At 39.6% G+C, this 13,189-nt stretch overlaps 1 protein-coding gene across 2 annotated transcripts in view; it reads right to left on the reverse strand.

Annotated features, from left to right (window-relative positions):
• BMP2K (BMP2 inducible kinase) overlaps positions 1 to 13,189 on the reverse strand; it is a 143,891-nt gene that overhangs the window by 26,326 nt on the left and 104,376 nt on the right. For both annotated transcript variants that reach the window (XM_066279868.1, XM_066279869.1), the window contains exons 10-13: positions 8,732 to 8,892; positions 6,286 to 6,479; positions 5,204 to 5,302; positions 4,373 to 4,557 (exon numbers count right to left, since the gene is read on the reverse strand). In XM_066279868.1, the coding sequence (XP_066135965.1) occupies positions 4,373 to 4,557; positions 5,204 to 5,302; positions 6,286 to 6,479; positions 8,732 to 8,892 (639 nt within the window). The remainder of the gene's footprint in view (positions 1 to 4,372; positions 4,558 to 5,203; positions 5,303 to 6,285; positions 6,480 to 8,731; positions 8,893 to 13,189) is intronic.

Raw genomic sequence — 13,189 nt, forward strand, 5'->3', positions numbered from 1 at the left:
CTAAAGATAGCACAATAGAGAGCGGACATTTTAGCAGTAGATTGTCAGAAATAAGAGAGAATAATAATGCTTACCAAGATAGTGACCCTTTCCCTCTAAGGAGGTACTTGCTCTCCCATTTTCTACTCAAATATCCCTTAGCAGTGGTAGTCAACCTGGTCCCTACCGCCCACTAGTGGGCATTCCAGCTTTCACGGTGGGCGGTAGCGGAGCAACCAAAGTATAAATAAAAAGACAGATTTAACTATAGTAAGTTGTTTTATAAAGATTTATTCTGCCAAACTTAACGGAAATCCGACATAAAGTACTTGGTAAGTAATTATTATTATATGCTTTAACTTGCTGTAATTCTGCTTTATAAATTTTATAAAGTTACCTCCCTACTTTATAAATCACCAGTACTGTAGAACCAGTGGGCAGTTAGAAAATTTTACTACTAACAGAGATACAGAAGTGGGCGGTAGGTATATAAAGGTTGACTACCCTTGCCTTATAGGCTAAAAGCAAAATATTTAACCCCAATTCTCATCTTCCACCAACTCATAAGCAGGAATACCTGCTTATAAATCATCTTTTAAACATTACAGAAGATACCACTCAACATACAGTCCTCTGTATAAAGACTGATATTAAGTGGGAATAATAGCGAAGTAGCAATGAAACACCAAGAGAGGCTGCAGCAGCATTCCTGGAATGCTGGAGAGTTCTGTGTTCCTCACATCTACCTGCCAAGTATGTGACTGCTTCTACCCATGTAATCACTGCCCCTTTTCTGTTCCACCCTCGCATCCCCCTCGATACAGAACACTTACAGGAGTGGAATAAAACATGTCTTACACACTTTCACAGACACCCACCCCAGTATTTCCCAAACTGGGGGATGCAAGATAATTTGACAGTAAACCTATATATATATATATATATATATATATATTATGATTATACAAAGACTAGGAATATACTTATCTAATGTATCACACTCTGATTTCATGAACAATAGCACTAGCAATGACATAAGTAGATGGTGCTATGGTAATTCACATGAGTTAGCAGTGTCAGCATCTCGATGTTCATGTGTGCCTCACATCTCTGCACACTCACCTTCCTTTATAACTAATCAGAAGTTTAGATAATAATATGCTATGGGACACTAAAAAATTCTCTCATGAATTTCCAATTCATGACACCATTCTTATCAGCATTATAACTTTTATTTCTAGAGGATGGTAATCCTTTAGAATACAAAGTATACATAAGTATATGCTATAACAGAGATGTTACTGTTTAATATTTTTGCATTTTCCAACCACATACACTAGCAGAAATTGACATTTTTGATGCTAGTTCACATCAAAAGAAAAAAACAAATCATCTAAATCATCTAATTAATAGAGATTAATCAGTCTCTTAAACAATATCAAGTTCAGCACCTTGTTTTTTGTTTGTTTCATTTTTTAGTGAGAGGAGGGGAGGCAGAGACAGACTCCCACATGCATCCCAACAGGGATCCGGCATGCCCACTAGGGGGCGATGCTCTGCCCATCTGGAGACCTTGCTCAGTTGCAACCAGAGCCATTTTTTAGCACCTGAGGCAGAGGCCATGGAGCCATGCTCAGCACCTGAGACCAACTCACGCTAATCAAGCCATGCCTGCAGGAGGGGAAGAGAAGAAAGAGAGAGAGAAGGAGGGGGATAGAGAAGCAGATGGGCACTTCTCTTGTTTGCCTTACCAGGAATCAAACCCAAGACATCCACATGCCAGGCTGACACTCTACCACTGAGCCAATTAGCCAGGGCCCAGAATATCCTGTTTTTAATGAAGAATAAAACTATTCCATTCTTATCCACAAAGGACTTATTTTCAGGTATATCTTTTTATAAATTAGATTGCTACTTCTATTTCATAGATTGTATTTTAGTGCTTCAATTTGTTTAAAATGTCTAATGTCCTCTGTTTTAATTTTATTATTTACAATAATACCATTAATTTTTTTAAAGTGCTAAGTGAACAAATCAAAAATTGTAACAACAGTACACACATCATAAAGAGTTTGGCAAACAATGAACTGGATCCTTAAACCAGCCTTTGATCTGACTTGCTCTCCACTTAGACATACTAGTCCTAACTCATGCACCTCACTTTTTTTTTTTTTTTTTGCATTTTTCCGAAGCTGGAAACGGGGAGGCAGTCAAACAGACTCTCACATGCGCCCGACCGGGATCCACCCGGCATGCCCGCCAGGGGGTGATGCTCTGCCCCTCTGGGGCGTCGCTCTGTTGCATCCAGAGCCACTCCAAGCCTGACCTGTGGTGGCACAGTGGATAGAGCTTCGACCTGGAAATGCAGAGCCACTCCAGCACCTGAGGCAGAGGCCACAGAGCCATCCTCAGCACCCGGGCCATCTTTTGCTCCAATGGAGCCTCGGTTGTGGGAGGGGAAGAGAGAGACAGAGAGGAAGGAGAGGGGGAGGGGTGGAGAAGCAGATGGGCGCTTCTCCTGTGTGCCCTGGCCTGGAATCGAACCCAGGACTCCTGCACGCCAGGCCGACGCTCTATCACTGAGCCAACCGGCCAGGGCCGTACCTCACTTTTTTATTTGGGAAAGCACTTTAAATATTAGTTTGTTTCTTGCCGTGCCCCACACACACACACAAACACACATATACAAACACAAGTTGTGAGGTGAACTATAGCAAACTTGATACTTTAACCCTCTCTTGACATACTCAGTGAACAGGTATGCTGGCCATGTTGCTGTTTCTCATGCCCAATTCCTAGCCAAAGCTTGGAGAGAGATACTTTTTCCCAGCTAGTTTCATATTCCTGAAATAGTGTTGCATGAGAACTTATCTGATGTTTCAGTAACCAAAGCTCTAACAGCTACTTCTTCCTACATATATAAACATACATATTAAGAAGTACTCATAATGATGAATAGATTCCTAATTACAAAATCCTGACTCATTCTCATATTAAATCTAAGTTTGAGAAAATGTATCATAGTTCTTTCATTTATTATAATGTTTTCAATATGAGCTATCTATAAAAAATAACTCTACTAACCAATAGATCTGAATAACCAAAATACACTATTTCCCATCCAAGCTATGGTAACAATAAGTTTGCTGTATTATATCATCTTTAAAAAGAACCAAATGACATTAAGGGCCCTGGCCAGTTGGCTCAGTGGTAGAGTGTCAGACTGGCGTGTGAAGATCCTGGGTTTGATTCCCGGTGAGGGGACACAGAAGCACCCATCTGTTTCTCTACCCTTCCCCCTCTAGCTTCTCTCTCTCTCTTCTCCTCCCCTCCTGCAGCCATGGCTCAATTAGAGCAAGTTGGTCCTGGGCACTGAGGATGGCTCCATGGCCTCCGCCTTGGACACTAAAAAATGGCTCCAGTTGCAATGGAGCAAGGGCCCCAGGTGGGCAGAACATCGCCCCCTAGTGGGCTTACTGGATGGATCCTGGTCTGGGCACATGCAGGAGGAGTCTGTCTCTGCCTCCCCTCCTCTCACAATAAAAAAAAAAAAGGCCCCGGCCAGTTGGCTCAGCGGTAGAGCGTCGGCCTGGCGTGCGGGGGACCCGGGTTCGATTCCCGGCCAGGGCACATAAGAGAAGCACCCATTTGCTTCTCCACCCTCCACCCCCTTCTTCCTCTCTGTCTCTCTCTTCCCCTCCTGCAGCCAAGGCTCCATTGGAGCAAAGATGGCCCGGGCGCTGGGGATGGCTCCTTGGCCTCTGCCCCAGGCGCTGGAGTGGCTCTGGTCGCAGCAGAGCAACGCCCCGGAGGGGCGGAGCATCACCCCCTGGTGGGCGTGCCGGGTGGATCCCGGTAGGGCGCATGCGGGAGTCTGTCTGACTGTCTCTCCCCATTTCCAGCTTCAGAAAAATACAAAAAAAAAAAAAGAACCAAATGACATTAAATTATTTATTACCCACTTAAATTAAACCAAGTTAGACAATTTTGATGAGTAAATATTATGAAATTAAAAATATTAATAATGAGTTTAAAAAGTTAAATTAGCTTTTCTACAAGGGTTATTTTTTTAAACTACTAAAGTATCTTGTTAGGGTTTTGTTTCTAATAAAATTACAAAGAATGTCTTAACATACGAGCCAAAAATCTCAACATTAAATGTGGCTGAATGTTGCTACACCTTACCCACACTACAGTTAGCAGAAGTAACTAACAGAAATACAAGGAAGGTCAGGGATGCACAGGAGCCAGAAGACAGAGCTAGCAAGAGAAAAGGGGGCATTCTACAGAAAGACGGGTTCTAACGTAACTCAGGAGCCGGCCAGTGACTCCACCCCACAATAAGACCTATTTCCACAAGAATTTCCTTTGCATTCACTAGAAAAATACTTGCCTGTTGACACTGTAAGAGGAATCCATTCTGGTTCCGACCTGAGCTGGCAGTGATGAAGCGTAGGAAACTAAGGCCGGTGAGAACTCTTGAGGGGAGGTGAGATACTCGGGCGATGCCTGCTGTTGGGGCAGCTGATGCTGCGCTAGCATTTGCTGCTGTAAGAAAGTCTGCTGATACTGGTGCATCTGAAACAAGAAATGCCATCAGACAACACAATGTGCAGATTCCCTGAAGCACTATCAGCCCCACACCTATCTACTACGTGCCTTCTTTTCACATTGGCAACAAAATCAGACACTTAAAAAGTAATTCATATCTGAAGGAGCAACTCCCTGCTAGAACAATACAGCAAGATGAACTAAATCTAGTTAAGAATTATGAAGTTAGGCTAATGTGCCAGGATTCAAAAATTCACCTTTAAATATTTTAAGACAACAAAGTAGCTTAACATCTTTAGTATGGTGGTTGCTGTAAGAAAGGTCAAACTATTCTCTGAAGCAAATGCATTTTTTTTCAGGTTTGATTTTTCTTCAGCTGACATTTGCCAAGTGAAAGAGACATATGACAAAAGCCCATGGGTCATAGATCCATTTCCCTTATACTATGAGATAAGAGAAAAATATTATTCATCAGTTACAATGCACCAAATTCAGGTGCTACAGTTCAGCCCAATTTAAAGGTGCTTGAGAAAACATGACTGGCTTTGATAAAATATGTGTACTTAACTAACTTGAACTGGTTATAAGTAATTAAATTCTGAATACTAACACTTATACTGTGAATTCCAAATGGTATCCTCAGAGAAATCTCTAGAGATTACATAACACTTACCATTACAGGATACTGTGGTGTAGAAGGCTGTGGCTGATATAGCGAATGCATTAAAAACTGCTGTTGAAGTATCTGCTGCTGCTGCATTGCATGTTGATACTACAGTAAGAAAACAAACAAGTTTACGATGTGTCTGGACCATAGCCTTTTGCTTTTTTAAGTATTGCTCTGACTATAACAATGATTTGGATACTCAGGAATCCACACACCAATGTAAAATAGCTATAGTCACTGTCTATAACTTATATATGTTTACTGGAAATTGTTTCAAAATTAAACAATTAAAACCATTTCCAGCATGGTTTAAGGATGTTAGGAAGAAACCTAAACACATTTGCCAGCTGATGAAGACCCTGAAGTTCCCTGTGTCCAGGACACATTACAGTCAATTCCCACTCTTCTCTAGCTCCCCTTCAATGATGTCTCTGGTTATCACCTACTCAACTGCCCTCCACTCTGGGTCTATCACTCAAGACTAGAGGAGGGAGGCACCCATGAGAAGTGTCACACATACAACTGGCTCAAAAATATTTCAAAAAATGATGAAAAGATGACAATGACAGCCATTAAATTTAAAATAGTTTAATGACACTAGAAATTTGCAAGTTCTGATGTGGTAAAGGACAAAATAGACCCTACGGTAATTTTTTTCTATGTCCCTTCCAACTCTAAATGCCTCCCTCCACTATACACAAACAGACCAACCCAGGCAAAAATATAAAACCTAAGAAAACATTACTTCTAAAAGATTAATATCACCTTACCAGCAACGTAATTGTAGCCTGTGTATCTGAACTAAAAATGTAACAAAAAAGATATTTATCATAAATTGCAGAGCTTATTCATGAGGCCAAATGACTAGATGCTTCATAAAGCCACGACGATACTGTTTAAGCAAAGTATTCTTAGGTAGCTCACAGACTGCAAATGCAGTACATATTCTTTAACAGAAAACTGAGCAAAATGTTTACTTGGATCTAGAGCTCAAGGGTGCCTATGTTAAGAAAAAAAATTCACTGATATTCAAAAGCTACATGAATTTCCCCACACTACTTTCATATCTGAAGTAACAAAAGAACGACCTGCTGCATGTAAGCATCCTGCTGCTGCAGCTGCTGCTGCTGGTGCGGATGAGGATGACGATGTTGCAAATGAAGCTGCTGCAATCTCCAATCTCCTTGCTGGAGCTGCTGAAGTACTCTGTGTTGCTGTGAAGGCTGCTGAGGGGGCCCCTGACCCATTAAAATCTCAGGGCCACTTCCAGATCTCAGTGCTCCTAAAAGCGGTTTTCAAAAACTTGTATTAACATCCTCATGGATTTCAATAAAGGGGTTGTATTTCAAAACACTAACTTCAAAACTTTAATCAAGGCATTTATATCCTTATTTCATAATACAGAAACCTCCATAAGCACACAATCTCAAGGGATTATTTACTAAATTCTAAGTACCCATGAAAGTTAATTGTGTCAGCTGCATCCCTGAACAAGTCAATGTCTTAGAAACGCTTCATCTCTCTATGAACAAACCAGTCAAGTGAGTCTGTTTCATATCTCTCAACTATATCACACACTTGTACAACTTTGAGTCTTTGCCAAAATGATTCAGTCCATCTAGAATGTCACTTTCCACCTACTGCAATTTTTCTTATCCTTTCAAGTGTAGCTCAAATCCTTTTTCCTTCTTCCTTTATCTAACACTTCCACTCAGTTTGTAGCATTTCATGCCTTGCATATATTGTTTAATGGTCATTTCCTAACTAGGGCCCCAGAAAGATGGCGTGATGGCCAATTTATCTCTTAGCATCCCACAGAACCTTTTATACAACAGATGCTCAAAAAATGCTACTATAGTAAATGTACTAGCACTGTTGTCTCCTTAATGGAGATTTATTTACAAGTTTCATGAATTTAATCCTAGGAAAATTCTATAAACTTTTGAAATTAATGAAAATAAAATACACACACAACACCAGAAAGAGAAAATAAAATACACAATAATTTCAATATTCTCTTCTAATGAACTACTGTAAATTCAAATGCAACTTTTTAATCCTATGAGGAAAAAAGGAGGGAAAGTGCAAGGAGGGAGAGAGGGCTCTGTTTCATCAATGGTTGAATCTTTGAACCTCTCCAGGTCTAAAGTATGACAAGAGCTTTATAGCTATTTCTAATTCTTCCAATAATAAGAAACTGGTTGTTCATTTTAGTCCTAATATTTATATAAAATATAAGAAAATTAAAACCATAATTGCACCGCACAGATATAATCGCCATTAACTTTTTAAGAATATTTGTTTCTAGTTGGAAAAGTATTAAAAAGTTAAGCTCCTTAGCTATAGATTCTCCTTTTAGGACCCTGATGTCTAGGTGGAAACAACCATGGCTGGGGGTGAAACCCAATCACAATGACCATTGTGCAGGAACTCCTGAGGTACACCTCGCACCTCACAAACTGTCACTTCTCTTTCATGTCATCAGCTGAACAGGGCTCCTTGGTTCTCAAGCCAAGACCAGGGAGTATCAGAGAACCAAACAACATCACAACAAGCTCAAATAAAAACAATGCTTTCAAGAACATCATTAAATCTCCTACCATTATTCACCATTGTGCAAATGATGAAACTAAGGCTCAAAGAAATGAAGTGAATTTACAAATAAAATTAAAGACAAAAGATAAACTAGAAGAAAAGATTTATAGTATATCTGGCAAAAAGCTAATAATACTCAAAATACATAAAAATAAATCATTCAGGGCAATAGTAAATAAAGATAAACAAATCTCTCGCCTGACCAGGCAGTGGTGCAGTGGACAGAGCATTGGACTGGGATGCCGAGGACCCAGATTCAGAACCCAGAGGTCGCTGGCTTGAGCATGGGCTCATCAGCTTGAGCACAAGGTCACTGACTTGAGCATGGAATCATAGACATGACTCATGGTCACTGGCTTGAGCCCAAAGATCAAGGCACATAAGAGAAAGCAGTCAATGAAAAACTAAAGTGCTGCAATGAAGAATTGATGCTTCTTATCTCTCTCCTTCCAGTCTGGCCCCATTTGTTCAAACTACAAGTGTGTTCCTGATGGTCTTCAGCTCAAAATCAGATGAGAAGACAAATTTCTACATTGTAATGTTTACAGTCCAAGACAGACTCTGTTGCCAAGATCAGAAATCAGGCAAAGAACTTTATAAGGTTCGAGTTTCAACTTCCTCCTTTCTAATACAATACAGAATTTTCTATACTCTTGAACTTTATCATCAACCTCAAACCCTATCAGTTAGTGACACCAGGGTAAGAAAATTGTGAGCTCTGTATATCATACTTTTATATGCCAATAACTTACCTTCCCCTAGAACATTAGGAAAACTATTAGTTGAGTTTATTACATCAGTAGAAAGCTTCTTAAAACATTATGTTACCTGCTTCACAACAGTAAGTTTGCCAGTAATTTATACTCCTAGGAAATCAAGCCATAAAGGTTTGTTTACATGAACTATAAAGCGGAGGAGGTTGGCAGAGCTCTATATCACCTTTTGATCTATGGTTACCGAATTCACCAGGTACAGGGACTTTAACAGGTGTTGCGGAACTTTGAATGGTCAGCACACTGGGAGTGGCAGTAGTCGAGTTGGCCTTTGGTCTTTGTCTTGGTGCAATTGAGGTTTCTGTTGGTCCAATGGTATCTGTTATTCTACAAGAGAAGAATACATTTCATTCCAATTAGGATTATTTCTAATTTACACTGTGCTATAAAACATCTATTTCAACAGATGCATTTTAATTATTATTTTAATCATGCTAGTCTTCTTGGCTCCTTCCTTAATATTTAAGTCTCACTCAAATATTAAATGTTTAATAAAGAAAGGAAAATAAAATAAACGTAAACATTTTCTTTAAACCAGTGTGCAGCCATTTTTGGTTTCCCAGGAAGCTGGCAGGAAAATAATACAAAATTACCCTTAAGGAGATGAAATAAAGGAAACAAACAAACCTTGTCACAAGGTCTTAGAGAAATCTGAGTGCCAACTTTCTGAACCAGTCAGAGAAATACAAATAAGAAGTAACAGATTGTAGTTCCCCTTAGATTGGGCTCTAGGCCTAAGAAAGAAGAAACCGAGCCCTAGTACACGTAAAACAAAAGCAGCCAAAACTTTTAACAAGTGGAGCTACCTGCTCACATTCAACTTCTTGAATCTTTAACTTTGCTTTTCTTAAAATAGGATTTAATTTAGATCACAGATATGGACATATGGATAGTCAAGTATTAAGTATAATTTTGAAAGCAAGAGACAACATAATTTAAGAAGAAACAGACATTTGCTCTTCTCTTTCAAAAAAACCCCAGGAAATATCTTTAACTTACATATTTACCAACTTTGCTTTGTATAAATTTAGTACAAAAACTCAAATAACTTTTGAGTCTTAACTTCACTTTTCAATAAGACAGCAATAAAATCTCTGAGCATAATTTCAAATGATTTAATACTCAAAATTCTGCAAACATGATTTATTAAGTGCACATCTGCTGCCTTGGACCAAGTTCTGTCTACCAGAATTGCACAAATCTACAGTGTGTCCATAAAGTCTTGGTGCACTTTTGACCGGTCACAGGAAAGCAACAGAAGACGACAGAAATGTGAAATCTGCACCAAATAAAAGGAAAACTCTCCCAGTTTCTGTAGGATGATGTGGCAGCATGTGCACATGCGCAGATGATGACGTAACACTGTGTATACAAAGGAGCAGCCCATGGCCATGCCTGTCGACATGTGGATGGTACAGAGGAAAGTTCAGTGTGTTCTGTGACTCGCTAAATTTGAATCTGTGACCAAAGTGCAACGTGAATATCGGCACGTTTATAACGAAGAGCCACCACATAGGAATAACATTACTCGGTGGGATAAGCAGTTGAAGGAAACCGGCAGTCTGGTGGAGAAACCCCGTTCTGGTAGGCCATCAGTCAGTGACGAGTCTGTAGAGGCTATACGGGATAGCTACCTAAGGAGCCCTAAAAAATCTGTGTGTGAGCCCACATCGAACTGCACTGAATAGGTATGAAACTGGGAGAGTTTTCCTTTTATTTGGTGCAGATTTCACATTTCTATTGTCTTTTGTTGCTTTCCTGTGACCAGTCAAAAGTGCACCATGACTTAACGGACACACTGTATTTCTTTCTTCTATCTGTATGGACCACAAGAGGGAGCCCTGTGCACAACTATCTTTCTAAGAATGGAAGTTAAAAGATTTTAGAAAACTCGAATACATTGTATGTGCAGTTTTCTAAATATAGTATTTATGTTTTAGATGAAATGGGAATGATACAAGTCATATGAAAATGAACTAAAAAGCAATAAAAGATCATATATACATATAAGCAACTAGATCTCATTTTAATGATAATTAAATATTTAGTAAATTCAAATTATGGACATGACACTAAAATCAATGCTGTACTTCCTACACTCAAGTAACCTGGAGAAAATATTGTATGCAATTTTTATCTTTCTTTTTTTTTTAAGTGAGAGGAGGGGAGATAGTGAGACAGACTTCCTCATTCGCCCTGAACAGGATCCATCCAGCATCCCTTGTCTGGAGTCAATGTTCGAGTCAACCAAGCTATTTTTAGCACACTGAGACCAACAAGCTGTCCTCAGCGCCTGCCCAATGCTTGAACTAATCAAGCCACTGGCTCCAGGAGGGGAAAGAGAGAGAGAGAGAGAAGGGGAAGGACAAGGGGGAGAGAAGTAGATGGTCGCTTCTCCTGTGTGCCCTGACCGGAAATTGAACCAGGACATCCATACACTGGGCCGACGCTCTATCCACTGAGCCACCCATCTAGGGCCTATACAATCTTTCTATTTGTCTATTCATTTTTTACTAATTCTTATTTGGTCTAGTGTTTCCTAATTTATTTACCAATGTATCAATATCTAACATACAATTACTGATATCCAGCAAATACAGAAACATACCCTGTCTTCAAAGAATTTATAGCAGGGGTCCCCAAACTACGGCCCGCGGGCCACATGCGGCCCCCTGAGGTCATTTATCCGGCCCCTGCCACACTTCTGGAAGGGGCACCTCTTTCATTGGTGGTCAGCATCCATATCCTGTGCTCCTGGAGTATTGTATGTAGCAGCGTCGCTCACGTACAGTACTACTTCCGGTGACACGGGATGCACGCGTCACAGCTCCGGAAGCGCATCATATCACTTGTTACGGCTAGCAGTGACAAATATGGAACCGGACATTGACCATCTCATTAGCCAAAAGTAGGCTCATAGTTTCCATTGAAATACTGGTCAGTTTGTTGATTTAAATTTACTTGTTCTTTATTTTAAATATTGTATTTGTCCCCGTTTTGTTTTTTTACTTTAAAATAAGATATATGCAGTGTGCATAGGGATTTGTTCATAGTTTGTTTTTTTATAGTCTGGCCCTCCAACAGTCTTGAGGGACAGTGAACTGGCCCCGTGTAAAAAGTTTGGGGACCCCTGATTTATAGTATACCTAAGGAGATATGGCACATGTTTATGAAAATACACTAAAATATAACAGTAAAACTAATTAGCACCGTGCTAGTACTATCAAGAGTTTCATGGGGGAGTAATTCTCCCTTTTTTAAAAAATTTTTTTTATTTATTCATTTGGAGAGGGAGAGGGAGAGGGAGAGGGAGAGGGAGAGGGAGAGGGAGAGGGAGAGGGAAACGAGAGAAGAGAGAAGAGAGAAGAGAGAAGAGAGAAGAGAGAGACAGGGGGGAGGAGCTGGAAGCATCAACTCCCATATGTGCCTTGACCAGGCAAGCCCAGGGTTTTGAACCAGCGACCTCAGCATTTCCAGGTCGATGCTTTATCCACTGCGCCATCACAGGTCAGGCCGTAATTCTCCCTTTAACCTAAACTGTCTAGAAAAGGCTTCCAGTAGGAACTGGATATAAAAATATAAAAAAATATATGATTTCATTAGATAGTGAAAAGAAACACAACACTCTGTGTGAGGAAATAGGAAGACAATGCCCAGGCAGATGAGGCACAGTGGAGACACAAACAAGACTGAAATGAAAGACTTGAGTGATCGCTGGAGTCAAGGCTGCTGCACAGCTTCCTCTGCGTAGCCACACAACTGTTCTGCCTCCCGTCTTTTCTCTCCTCCTGAACACACTTCCTAAAGCACACTCTCTCCCCTCTTAGAATCCTTCAGTATTTCCATCTGCCAGGACAGAGATCTGCTGCCAGTGTCACAAGTGTCACATGTCTAACAGTCCCAAGAAGAGATGCAGATATTTAGGGAAGGGGGGGGCTTAAAGGAACAAAGCAGAGTACCACAAACAGAAGGCAGGGCAGTCGGATAATACACATAAAAGCTTTAAAACATGTAAATAATGATAATAGCTACTTAAAGATTTTTCCACTCCACTTCACCCCCAGAAATATGCATTTACATGGGGAAAAAAAGACTTATTTTTTCATTATTTGATTTTGTACACAGATTTTTTCAAATTCTTAAATTATCAATATAGAGTAAATTTATATTATTGACCAATAAGCACACATAAATCTTATGTTAATATACATAATATATAGTTCTAACACTGAATTTAGCTGTGATAACTATTTCATTTACTTATAATTGTATAGCTATAACTTGTGTCATAAGGAAGATATTCAAAGCATCGTTATTATTCACTTGACTTGTACTTTTTAAAGTATCTACTTTCTTAAAAATTTAATCACTCTCCCCACATTCTCTCTCTCTAAAAATCAATAAATAAAATCTTAAAAATATTAATCACTAACAAAATAATATTAAAAAACACAAGTAACAAAATTCAACTGATAATTCTAAAATAACTCATAATTACCACTCAACTATAACAACAGTTGTTAACTGCAGCTCTGTCACAGATAGGACACATTGTTGGTCATGCTGAATTCCTGCAAGTTCAACATAACTTTGCTCCTTTGTCTCTTCCTAAGAGTATTTTGAA

Source organism: Saccopteryx bilineata, chromosome 5 (genome assembly GCF_036850765.1).
Source record: "Saccopteryx bilineata isolate mSacBil1 chromosome 5, mSacBil1_pri_phased_curated, whole genome shotgun sequence".
Classification (NCBI taxonomy): domain Eukaryota; kingdom Metazoa; phylum Chordata; class Mammalia; order Chiroptera; family Emballonuridae; genus Saccopteryx; species Saccopteryx bilineata.